Source organism: Marmota monax, unplaced genomic scaffold (genome assembly GCF_021218885.2).
Source record: "Marmota monax isolate L192 unplaced genomic scaffold, Marmota_monax_Labrador192_F-V1.1 WCK01_AAM20220418_F8-fsc00024, whole genome shotgun sequence".
Lineage (NCBI taxonomy): Eukaryota > Metazoa > Chordata > Mammalia > Rodentia > Sciuridae > Marmota > Marmota monax.
In genome coordinates, this window is record NW_026695224.1 from 26,772,954 (window position 1) to 26,786,182 (window position 13,229).

The window sequence follows — 13,229 nt, forward strand, 5'->3', positions numbered from 1 at the left end:
TAAATATGTGAGAGTTAAGTTTTATTCTGCTCTCAGAGCTGGTGATTCCATGGGTGACTGGGAATCTCTGCTTTTATACAATGTAATTGATTTTATGGTTGAAATTTTAAAGGGTAATTTAATTCCCCTTACTTACAAGTTCAAGAGTTTAATTTGTGGTTCATTCGTCCATCTTAACAATAATTATGACCCATCAGTATTTTCAAGTGTGCATAACAACTATCATTTATATTTGGGTTTGGGGCAAACGAGTGAGGTAAACATGATTGTGAAAAGTGCATCTATAGTTTTCAGTAAGACTTTCATAGAAATATTTTAAATCTAGAGACTGATTATAATAATAACAAAAATGGTCTGAATCATGTGGAAGCACAATCTTTGTAAATGTAGAACAAAACAGAAAGGTTAAGTTGGTCTAAGATAGATTGGATTACTTTCCAAGTATTTATTAGCTTTTACCAAAACTTTACCTTTTTGTTTGTCAACAAATTTAGCAGCAAATTATTGCAGGATGTTTTAAAGAACAAAGTTGTTTTATAATCCAAATATGAAACATTAGAAATTTCAATAGCAAATACGTTTGCCATACTTATTTGGAACCCTGGTACCTATAAATAATAAGTTGTAGATATTTGAATATGTAAATTTAGATTTCAATAATATTCTTCATCACACTGACCAGGTCTATGTTGATGATATTTATCAGCATCTAATTTTTTTGACATGAATGTTTTGGTGATCTCTCAGGAGTAGTTCCTGCAATGGGGCAATAGGAAGGAGCCCAGTACGTATCCCCTGCTTATTGCTTTCTCCCTGTCCCCAAGGACCAGTCGTAGAGTGGCTCCTATTGCACAGCAAGATTCTGAGTCGAGATGAATGCTTTAATTACTGAAGAAAACCAGTAAAAGTAATAGAAAATACTTTTAGAAAATGGGTGGCAGCTGGGCAGCAATTATATATAACAATTGAAATAGGAATAAGGAAATGATGAATGGCATTGCTGAGATACAACTCGTGTTAGTCCACATCCAAGACCTAGGGGACAGGAGGCTTTGAACAATCCCGTTGGTCCCAAATACTAGAAAAATTCTCTTCGACTGATCTAAAACTATAGGATGCCATGTGCAACGAAGGAGGAATAGCAATGAACAAAAACCCTTGTATGAATAAGTAGAAAAGTGGACATCAATGTGAGATGGTGGTCAGAAACAGGAGTCTCTAGGTGGTGGACATCTCCTCTCCCTTAAGTAATCCCAACCATCATATCACATTGCTTTGCATAATAAGATAGATATTCACCTGCTTACAGCCCATCTCCATCCATTCTCATTCTTAACTGTAGTGCTGTATCCTTACCATTATTTTCATATTCTTTCGCTTTGCTGTGTGTGTGTGTGTGTGTGTGTATTTATGTCATATCTTCAAAGTCTTACTCAGAGAGGCCACCTATTACTTGGAAAAACCAATTTTTAGTGACCGGATGCTGCTTGGTGTATTCAATCTCTGCCCTTGACCTTGATAACACTGAAAACACAGTGTCCAGGGTCATTGCTGTTATCCTGGGCTCACAAACATTCAGCAACCACGGAAATGATGGAGAGAAAAGAATCAATCATTTTGTAAGCTGAAGTGTGACAGTGGTCATTTTCTATTTTGGTTTGTCAACTCAGCATTTTTTCCTAGCAGCTTCTTAAATTAGCCTTGAATTGATTTTCATTCAACCAGCTCTGCGATTTTTGTTTCCTGTCTGAATTCCTTCGCTGACAAGTTTTTACAGGAGTCAAACTCCAGTTCAATATGTTGTGACTAGAACCTGGGAAGGTAGGACCACTGACATAATCAGAAGTCATTTGCATTGCACTTGAGCTGGATTCAAATCAACAAATATTTATTGAATATATAGAGTGAACAGTCTCTGGATGGCACATGCAGAGGTCGATACTGAACTCTTTAAGTGTATGGAAGCCCTGAGCCCATTGGTATCCCCTACGACATTTTGGAAAACCTACAGTGCCCTAAAAAAGATAGATTTGTTTACTGTCAATAGGCATTTGAGTAGTTTCAAAGATTGGATATTACAAATAGGTCTTTGTACTATTTTCTTTATTTCCTTTTTTTGGGGGGTGAGCATATGGTTGTTTTATATTGGGTTTATATTTGGGAGAAGAATTACTGGGTCATAGTATTTTCATATGCTGAGCAGGGGATACAGCCAGATCTCTATGACCATTTGGATATCCTTTTATGAAGTGACTATTCAAATTTATTGTCCATTTTCTACAAGGTTGTCTTCTTTAAAAAAAATAAATGAATGTATAAGAATCTTTAGGTCTTTTGGGCCTATGTCATACAAGTTTATGACAAATATCTCTCCCTCTCTGTGAATTGAGTAGGTTTTTATATTGCTAGTGGTGTCTTTTGATGAACAGAAGTTCTTAATTTTAATATATTCTGCATTTTCCTTTTTTTAACTTTCAGTTTTTGATATGCTAAAACATAGTCATGGGAAGGGAATATCAAATAGCCTTATGTTTGAATAATTTTTATTTCAGTCTAATTTTCTTTTGTGGTAGATGTGCTCCCTTATTACCAATTCAGTACAATAAAGGTCATATTTCTCTTTAATGTAATCATATCATTTGTTTTAATTATGTTCTCCTGCCTTCCTCGAGGTGTCTTTTTCATGATTAGCCTACGAAGCCCTTGGTGCACTTTGTTGGGTCCAGTGGGTAAACCTCCGTGACTGTTGACTGGAGGCAGAATTCAGATGGGCTCTCCTGGGACTGGAGAATGTGACTAATACCGTCCACAGTTCAATTCCATAAATTGGCCCTTGCATGGTCAAATCAGAGAGCTGCGGCGGCCTCCATAGGGGAGAAGCCCAGGTTACCAGCCCCAGGACAGGTGTTCACCATTGAGTTTGGCTCAGGGAAAGGTGCCTGAGCCCCATGGCCTGTCAGTGTTGCTCACCAGCTGCTTCCTCAACTATAATAGTTCTTTGAAAACAGTCTCCCTCCTCCCTGCCCTCCTAGGACTTTGCTTAATGAAGAACACACGTGGGAAAAGACTTGTCATCTCATACCCTTCTTGGCTAACTCATTATCACCATTTCTGCAAGGCCATCTTCCCACAGGATGGCTGAGGAGGGACAGAATGCAAGATCTACTGTGCAATGTTTTCCCTTTGGTCTCCTGATTTGCTCCTGTGCCCGACCCTCACGCAGGTCACTGGCTTGCCCTATGCTGGGTTGTGGTTGGGGTCTTACTTGTCTTCCTCTGCCACAGTGACAGGTCAGGGAGAGCCTCCAGACTTTGCAAGGTGATGTCCCTTAACCTTGAATTTTAAAGGGCAGTATGAAGATCTTGATTTTGTTCTTTCTCCAAGGCTCCTAGGCCAATTATGCAGTTTTTCCTAATTAATCCTTGATAATATTGGAGCACAGCACATGCATAATTTGCTTTTAAAAAAAATCAAAGTTTATCTCAAAGGTCTTCCTGCCATAAACAACAAGGAAATAGGAAAGAGCCACCTCCTGCTCAGTGCCAGTAACACCCGTCACTTAGACTAACTTCCCGAGGAGGAACGTGGTGGAAGGATTGGTGCAACAGGCAAAGGCTAGCCTAGTTTCTACCTGGCGCCTACCCCAGTTATTTAGGTGCAAGACTTCAAGACTGCTGCGTGGGTGGACAGAGCCTGTTGTGCTCAACCATGCAGAAAGCAGCCTCACAAGATACTCAGTTTCTGTGAAGTTCCAGAATTCATTACGTCTGATATGGCATGGCAAGTAAATTGATAGGAAATTAATTGGAAGATAGTTCTGAACATAATAGCTCAGCAGAAACATCCAGAATCAATTAATCAAACTGTAGCTCATTTTAATTGGACATACTCTAACCCTGAAAAGGCACAGCAATCTTTAATTAAGCTTTCAAGCCCAGTCCCATTTACATTAGCCATGTTTTCCAGAGCAGTTACATCTGGAAATAATAATAATAAAAAAGTTATTTACCTGAAACCTAATGGTATAGTAAAAATCCTCAGTACATGTGTGTCATGACTATTTATGTCTAATTAGACTTTACATTTTCCCATCACTTAAAGATGTCATTTAAAACTATTTCACTAGGTAAACATTACCTCTTTTTTTTTAATTTTTTTTATTGGTTGTTCAAAACATTATAAAGCTCTTGACATATCATATTTCATACATTAGATTCAAGTTGGTTATGAACTCCCAATTTTACCCCAAATACAGATTGCAGAATCACATCGGTTACACATCCACATTTTTACATAATGCCCTATTAGTAACTGTTGTATTCTGCTACCTTTCCTATCCTCTACCATCCCCCCTCCCTCCCCTCCCATCTTCTCTCTCTACCCCATCCACTGTAATTCATATCTCTCCTTGTTTATTTTCCCATTCCCCTCACAACCTCTTATATGTAATTTTGTATAACAATGAGGGTCTCCCTCCATTACCATGCAATTTCCCTTTTCTCTCCCTTTCCATCCCACCTCATGTATCTGTTTAATGTTAATCTTTTCTTCCTGCTCTTCCTCCCTGCTCTGTTCTTAGTTGCTCTCATTATATCAAAGAAGACATTTGGTATTTGTTTTTTAGGGATTGGCTAGCTTCACTAAGCATAATCTGCTCTAGTGCCATCCATTTCCCTGCAAATTCTATGATTTTGTCATTTTTTAGTGCTGCGTAATACTCCATGGTGTATAAATGCCACATTTTTTTAATCCACTCATCTATTGAAGGGCATCTGGGTTGGTTCCACAGTCTAGCAATTGTGAATTGTGCTGCTATGAACATCGATGTAGCAGTATCCCTGTAGTACGCTCTTTTAAGGTCTTCAGGGAAAAGTCCAAGAAGGGCAATAGCTGGGTCAAATGGTGGTTCCATTCCCAGCTTTCCCAGGAATCTCCATACTGCTTTCCAGATTGGCCACACCAGTTTGCAATCCCACCAGCAATGTACAAGAGTACCCTTTTCCCCACATCCTCTCCAGCACTTGTTGTTGTTTGACTTCATAATGGCTGCCAATCTTACTGGAGTGAGATGGTATCTTAGGATGGTTTTGATTTGCATTTCTCTGACTGCTAGCGATGGTGAGCATTTTTTCATGTACTTGTTGATTGATTGTATGTCCTCCTCTGAGAAGTGTCTGTTCAGGTCTTTGGCCCATTTGTTGATTGGGTTATTTGTTTTCTTATTGTTTAATTTTTTGAGTTCTTTGTATACTCTGGATATTAGGGCTCTATCTGAAGTGTGAGGAGTAAAAATTTGTTCCCATGATGTAGGCTCCCTATTTACCTCTTTTATTGTTTCTCTTGCTGAGAGAAAACTTTTCAGTTTAAGTAAGTCCCATTTGTTGATTTTTGTTATCAACTTTTGTGCTATGGGTGTCCTATTAAGGAATTTGGAGCCCGACCCTACAATATGTAGATTGGAGCCAACTTTTTCTTCTATCAGACGCAGAGTCTCTGATTTGATATCTAGCTCCTTGATCCACTTTGAGTTAACTTTTGTGCATGGCGAGAGGAAGGGATTCAGTTTCATTTTGTTGCATATGGATAAGACCCAGAATAGCAAAAGCAATTCTAAGCAGGAAGTGCGAATCAGGCGGTATAGCGATACCAGACTTAAAACTATATTACAGAGCAATAGTAACAAAAACAGCATGGTACTGGTACCAAAACAGGAGGGTGGACCAATGGTACAGAATAGAGGACACAGAGACTAATCCACAAAGCTACAACTATCTTATATTTGATAAAGGAGCTAAAAGCATGTAACGGAGGGAGGATAGCATCTTCAACAAATGGTGCTGGGAAAACTGGAAATCCATATAAACATTACCTCTTTGAAAATACAGAATAAAGACATTCTGTTTACAAAGCTCAATGTTGATTTTCTTCTCATTGTTACAAATACCACTGGAGCTTATATTTTGTACAGAGGCATACTTAAACACACACACACACACACATACACATTTTTTTTTCTGTTTATAACTCCATCCTTTGGCAATCTCGTGTCTATTTTACCATTAACACCATGTGGTCCTCATTTGTCACTCTGTCTAAATTTATTATCAGACTAGGAGCCCTTCTAGACCAGTGTCAGACACCGTGCAAGGTAAAGAGCTGCTGTATGAAGCTTGGAAAAGTTAAATGCCATTCAAATCAAAAAATGATCTGAGCTTTAGAAGGAAAAGAAGAGTTTCCCTTTGAACCATATTTTGGAGTGGAAAGAAAGGGGGCTGCCTTGAAATGAAGGTTACTTGTGGATTTTGATCAACCTCTGCTTCTAACTAAATGTGTTTATTCTAAATATTTCCTCAGTTGCCCCTGTAGGTCAATTCCAGAGCTTCTCTATGCCTCTAGTTCCTCGTCATTCAAAACAAACAAGAAAAAAAAAAAACTGGAATAGCTAAGAACTGTGTTTAGTTGTTTGATCCCAAGGAATTTAGTTATTGTTATGCTACTGGCATAGTAAGATAAATACCTGAATTAGAGCTATGTGGATGTTTCAAAGCAGCAGACACATAACAAAGCCATTTAAGGTGACTGTATTCTAGAGGCTATATGCCATGACCTAATGTAGTATGACCTGAAGTAAATGAAATATACAAGAGATACACCTCTCATCTCAGTTTCACAGCATGTGATCCTCTCCCTAAGGTTTCTGTGTCAAAGATTAAGCCAAGGCAGGCTGCCTTCCCCAGGAAAGATGCCAAAAGAACGTTGGCTGAAGACTTGGAGCCCTAGGTGCATAGTGAGCGGGAGTCTAGAGAGGTGTGAAGTCGAGAAGAGTTGCACCTAGATGTGGAAAGACAGAGAGGAGTTCTAAGAATAAGGGCTGAAGAGGGACTTCAGGAATGGCAGGAGATGAACTAAATGTAGAAGGGATTAAGCAAGAAGATTGCCAGCTCTTCTAAAACTTTGAGATAAAATTGACTCCTTCCTTGCCATGCCCACATAAAATTGGAATATGTTTGACCTCAAATCACACAACCTGTGAATTTATAAATAGAAAATATGACCTGAACCCTTAAGACCTTTGTATCCATTGAAGAGGCACAAGTAAACTGAAGCAGTTTGAACACAGAAATTTTAATTGGGCAATCTTATGGAGACCATTATAGAGATGAATCTGAACTCTAAACAGTGTTAGTGCCCTATAAGTCCAAAATTCTCAGAATTCATTTTTTGAAAAGGATATTCCTTTATCTATAAATGTATTATTCATTTATTCAGAAATGTTTATTGAGTTTGGTTCTCCTTCTCAGGGCGAAAGACCCCAAGCATCCCTGCAGGGCAGAAGGTGCCTCCCTCCTGAACCCCGGGCGCAATAACCCCATCCCCTACTCATTCCGTGTGAGCCAAGGGTTGGATGAATGGGGTCATTAGTTACTGCACAGCTGTGAAGGACCAGCAGTGACCGAAGTACTCTTGTCAAATGTACAGTCTAATAAAGGGACATGGATACAAAATTAATTCGTGAAATGTAAAGCGTACTCGATGATGATAAAGACCTATTTATTTAGGGTTTTTATGGCAAGTTTTGGGGGGATCTGAGCAAAGTTTTTTATCCCTGGATGAAAGCCGAAGCGATTCAGGCTAGATTTAGGTAAGAGAATTTGAAGAGGAAGTAAATATGATCCAGGAAAAGAGAATCTGTACAGAGAATCTGTACAGAGTAGGACAAGATCCCAGGGGTGGCCCGCTGTCTGTTCAAACATGGAGTTCCATTTTAGAAAGTTCCATGACCATCTAATCACCCCTCAGTAGAATTGTCAGATTGTTTATTTATTGTTATGCTATGCTATATGTTATTCTTTTTTTTTTTTTTTTTTGCTTCCAGTTCTGAATATTAACTTAGTGTGTTCCTGGATACAAATTTCTGTGTGAGTCTACCTAGGTCTTACATTCCTCTCAGGATGGAGCTTACAAAATGATGGACGAGTGACCATCTGAATACAAATCACCCACGAAGCTTGTTGACTTGGACATTCTCAATCCTGTCTTTGAACCACAGAATCAGCCCTCCGTGGCTATATTTTTAAGAAGCCCGCCATGTGCTACTCACATTCCTTAAAGTTTGAGAACTGCCTTAGGATAATTAGGTGTGATTTCAAGCAAACATCCCAGACCTCTTTAAGGTTGACTTGATAAATGCAAGTTATGTATTCAGTAGATGCCACAGTTTCTTCATCAGTTCCCTTTGAGAACCTTCCCAAGCATAAAACAATGAAGGTCAGACCAACCTTTAGGAAAAAAAAATCACTGGGAAATATCCCAGAAAAAGTAACTACTGTGATACTCAATTACTGTCTTTTTAATAAATGGATAATGATTATATCGATGCAGAGTCACATTGGGAAAGCTCAAGGATTCTCTAATAATTCTCGTGGAGTTAAAACTAACAGAGCCAGGATCAGGTTTCAAGAGACAGTTACCCATGGACAGATGCTTATTTAAAATTGTAAAAGCAAAAAACTACGTAGTAATAATAATACATATGGTTATTACTTTGAATGAAAATAAGGTTGATGTGGTTCCCTGAAATAATGAAACTAAAAGAAAAATAACCAAAAACTTCTTCAAGATAAGCTTAATCTTTTTTTAGAAAACAAGTATGGAATTTATGCTGTGCCCTTTTGAAGCCTAGAGTTAGTCAAGAAAATTGTTTCCTAAATTATAATTGGTCTTCTAATGTTTTATTGTTGCCTAATAATTATAAATAATAAGGGGTTTCATTGTGGCATATTCTTACTTACATATAACACAATTTCATTAATTTAATTCCCCAATATCTCCCTTTACCTTTCTGCTGACTGTCTTTCTCTACCCTGATAGTCTTCCTTTTGCTTTTATGACATCCCTTTTATTTATTGACTTTCCCCTCTGGCTTCCACATACAAGAGAATATACTCAATACTTGTCTTTCTGAGCCTGGCTTATTTCACTCCAGATCCATGCATTTTCTTGCAAATGACATAATTTCTTTCCTCTGTATGGCTGAATACAACTCCATTGTGCATACGTACCACATTTTCTGTATCCAGTCATTGGTTGGTGGATACCCCGTCTGGTTCTGTGACTTGTCAACTGTGAATTGCGCTGTGATAAACACAGTGTGCATGTATCACTAAAGCATGCTGCCTCTTTACTCTTCTGGGTCAATGCTAAGGAGCGGGATTGCAGGGTTATATAGTGCTCCTCTAATTTTGGTCATTTGATGTCAAGTCCCCATTTTACTCTTTCCTGTGAGGCCACAGGTTGGTTTGGTATTTAAATTTCGAATAAAACACCTGGGAACATGTTTGCATTTGCAGTGTTTCCCTTCCAGGGGGGACAGCCACCAGACAGAGGGGCTTTCTGGGATGCATCCGGTCTCTGCAGTTGAATGGGATGGCCCTGGATCTGGAGGAGAGAGCCATGGTGACTCCTGGGGTGCAGCCTGGCTGTCGAGGACATTGCGGCAGCTACGGAAAGTTATGTCGCAATGGAGGGAAGTGCAGGGAGAAGCCCAGTGGGTTCTTCTGTGACTGCTCTTCCTCCGCCTACACAGGGCCCTTCTGTTCCCATGGTAAGTGTGACATTAGACACTCTAACGCGGAAATTTATCCATTATGAATAAAGCGTCTGTTAGTTCCTTGCAGTGTAGCCATTCAAAACAGAACTATTTCCACTCTGAATTTCTTTTGCAGAGTATCTATTGAATGCCAATCATATTTTACTCCTTAGATATTTGACTTGGTTTTTGAAAAACAAGTGTCTATTGCAGATAAATTCACAAATAGTCGCCTCTAGGTGTCTTCAAGTGTTAGCGGCTCAGTTTGCGCTTTTTTTTTCCCATCTAATATTGATGCTGTTAAAGAATATGCCTGTCAACAGCGTGCCCCATGGGGGCAGTTCTCTGTTTTAAAATCATTAAAAGCTGTATTGTTATTTTTGACCAAGACGTTCAGCAATGCAAGGGAATATAGAAAGCGTTATTTTTATTTTTATTGGGTTGCTTTGGCCAAACAAATATTTTCTGTTAAATATTGATGTACAACAAAATAGAGACACTCACACATTTTGTTGTATGATATGATGAATATCTGCTGGAAAAATAAAATAACAGTATATTTTGTAGCTTCTATTATTAACTGATACATGTCATGGAAGAAGAACAAGGTTAAGTTTAAGTGTTCTGGACAGACTTCTCTAAATTCACAAACATTTATTTTACTTGCATAGTTTGTCATAGAAAACTGACCTTAATTAATTTAAATTCAATTACTTTGTTTAAGTGTCTCTGGGCTACTGAACATTTTCCTGAAGGAGGCTAACAGAAATTGGCTCCAAATCAAAGCAACTCCTGATTTGCAAAGAAAGCATTGGAATCAGTTAGTGAAAGTTGGCAAAAGTGCACCTTTAAAGGCATCTGCTTTTATCAAGACTAAGCTGTAATTTAAAAATCGACTTGTGATAATAATGGCGCACTGCTGGTCCCTCTAGGAGACTTTTTACATTTAGTGTTAAGCCCCTTCTTCCTGGGAACCGGTCTTCATTTTCTAGATATAGTTTCTAGTTCATGTTGCTAAGTGAAGTCAGTCATGTTTCTCAGCACGTGGGCGCATGTGTGCACACCCCCCTGCCCCACACACACACATGCACACAGACACATTGTGTTGAATATAAAAGGTGCCCTGAAATGCCAAAGGAATTAGATGACCCACTAAGCATCATCTACGTGCATATTCAACAAACAGTCCTTTATAGTGCTGGGAAAAAGCACTATATTCAAAACCGATTCTTCCTCCCACTACCCTCTTCATTGGCATGCATGTGTATTTGTGTGTGTGTGTGTGTGTGTGTGTAAATTTGAGACGCATGTGTCCTAACTACAAAATAATAAACAGTTAAGATTAAGAAAGTGGATATTCAAGGAGCTGAACACAGGCAGCCTGGCTTCTGTCTGAACTCAGAGAAGAGATACTAACTAAGCTTTCAGTTCTAAAGTTACGTTAATGAATTAATTTTGTGTCATCCTAACATACAGCCATTTTAAGAGCCATTATGAAAGTCCTGTTTGTTGACTATGTTATTCTAGTTGGATACTGCTTCTTCTACCTGTGGAATTCATTTCTTAAAAATATTAGGATATCAATTAACATAACTAAAACAAGATGCTTGTACTTAAATGTTTTAACATAAAATATGCATGTCCTTCCAGAGATTTCTGCATATTTTGGATCTGGCTCATCTGTGATTTACAATTTTCAAGAAAATTATTCCTTAAGTAAAAACTCAAGCTCCCACGCTGCTTCATTTCATGGTGATATGAAGCTGAGCAGAGAAATGATCAAATTTAGCTTCCGAACAACACGGGCACCCAGCTTACTGCTTTACATGAGCTCCTTCTACAAAGAATACCTTTCTGTTATCATCGCCAAAAATGGTGAGTGCTATTTAGATGAGAGAAAGAAAATTGAATTAGGATTTTAGGGCACTAATATGAATCGTTCTTGGGTTCTTGCTTCTCAGACTACTACCAGGGAACAAAGAGTGCACCTATGTTGTATATTAATGTCTCATTTTCAGAATATTTGCTTTTTTACAAATTTAATCTAAAGAGATTATTTAAAATAACTAAGATGCCTTTATCTCTTTATAATTTTGATAATTTTACATATGCAATTCATATAAAGTGTTTATTATATTGAGACTCTCAGTATCAGTTTTGCAGTTAGTTCATTTACAAGTAAAATATCTCCTTGTATATGACAAATATTTCCTTCTAATCAAGTAAATAACTATTAAGGGACTTGTTAAGGAACCAGCGTCATGCAGAAGAAAATGCCCACAAGATGATCTGTTAGTTCTAATAATAGGCAATGAACTACGGGAACACTGTGTGTCCATTCAGGGTCATGATATGTGGATTAGGAAATATGTGTGTGATAGAAACCTTGTGACAGAAAGCCACTCACTGCTATTTTTCTCTACCTTACCTCTGGATTAAAGATGAGAATTTTAGAAATATGTTTTCTTGATGAGAAAACAAACAAATATACAAATGTGTTAATATGTTATTTCAACAAAATCAAATATGGCCCAAGAGCACTGAACACCTCAATAAAAATATTGTTGTTCAGTAAGTATATTTACCCTCACTGTATGGTTTTAGCTTACAGCTTATATATACATCAGGATATTCTTATTGTTTAAATTGCAAGGCATACTATGAAATAAATTACTTGAAATCTCTGCAGGCCATTAATATTAAGTCTAATGGCAAATTTGGCTTAAAATCATTCATTTCGCCCTAATTCCATTCCAAAGTCTGTGACCATGACCAGTTGGAATTATTCCTCATCTTTAGTAAAAGTGTATTTGTTTGTAATAATTCCATTAGTCAACTATCTTCGAGTAGTCTGAGATATATATTTTAAATATGATTATATAAGGAGAATATCATTGCAGTAGTCCATAATAGTTTGACATTTCAGAAAGACTTAGTCTTATTTTCCTTTGTTTAAATTAGAGACTAGTGCAGAAGGGATGCAAGAAAGAGAAGGTATATGAACAATATGCTTGGTCTTGATTTTGAAAATATTGTGGTTTTACTTAGAAATTGACTTTTAGGAATTAAATTTAGAGGGTACACCCAAATGAATGATTGTGAATTTCCCATTGGATATGAATAAACAGCAGCAGTACAAGGATTATGAGTTTTTATAGATTTTTAAGTGCAATTCTTATTCAAAATAAAACTTTTTTTCTGCTTTAGGAAGTTTGCAGATAAGGTACAAGCTAAATAGATATCAAGAACCTGATGTTGTTAACTTTGATTTTAAAAGCATGGCTGATGGGCAACTTCACCACGTAAAGATTAACAGAGAAGAAGGAATGGTCTTTGTAGAGGTAATGAAGAATATCCATCAGAAGCCATAGTTGTTCTATGAGTTCCCAGCATGGAGCACCTGTTGTAAAAATTTGATTGTGAATAGAATAAACAACAGTCCTCTTCAGATCATAGATAGACTATTGAATGTGGTCAGTTTTTTAAGCAATAAAATTCTGCCCAAAGTATTGTTAATATCTGATACTTAAAATGTCCAATTTTCCTAACTGGCTTTTCCCTGGTTGGTAGGGAAAAGATGTCTTAGTTTATCATTAGTGTAGGTCCATCACTACTCCAAGGAAAATGTCTACTTATAGGA

The 13,229-nt window shown here is 37.6% G+C and overlaps 1 protein-coding gene across 1 annotated transcript in view; it reads left to right on the forward strand.

Moving 5' to 3' along the window:
* The window catches only part of Cntnap4 (contactin associated protein family member 4), a 248,507-nt gene that overhangs the window by 213,012 nt on the left and 22,266 nt on the right, over positions 1 to 13,229 (forward strand). The window contains exons 18-20 of the mRNA XM_046434879.2: positions 9,365 to 9,604; positions 11,240 to 11,464; positions 12,797 to 12,930. Coding sequence (XP_046290835.1) covers positions 9,365 to 9,604; positions 11,240 to 11,464; positions 12,797 to 12,930 — 599 coding nt within the window. The remainder of the gene's footprint in view (positions 1 to 9,364; positions 9,605 to 11,239; positions 11,465 to 12,796; positions 12,931 to 13,229) is intronic.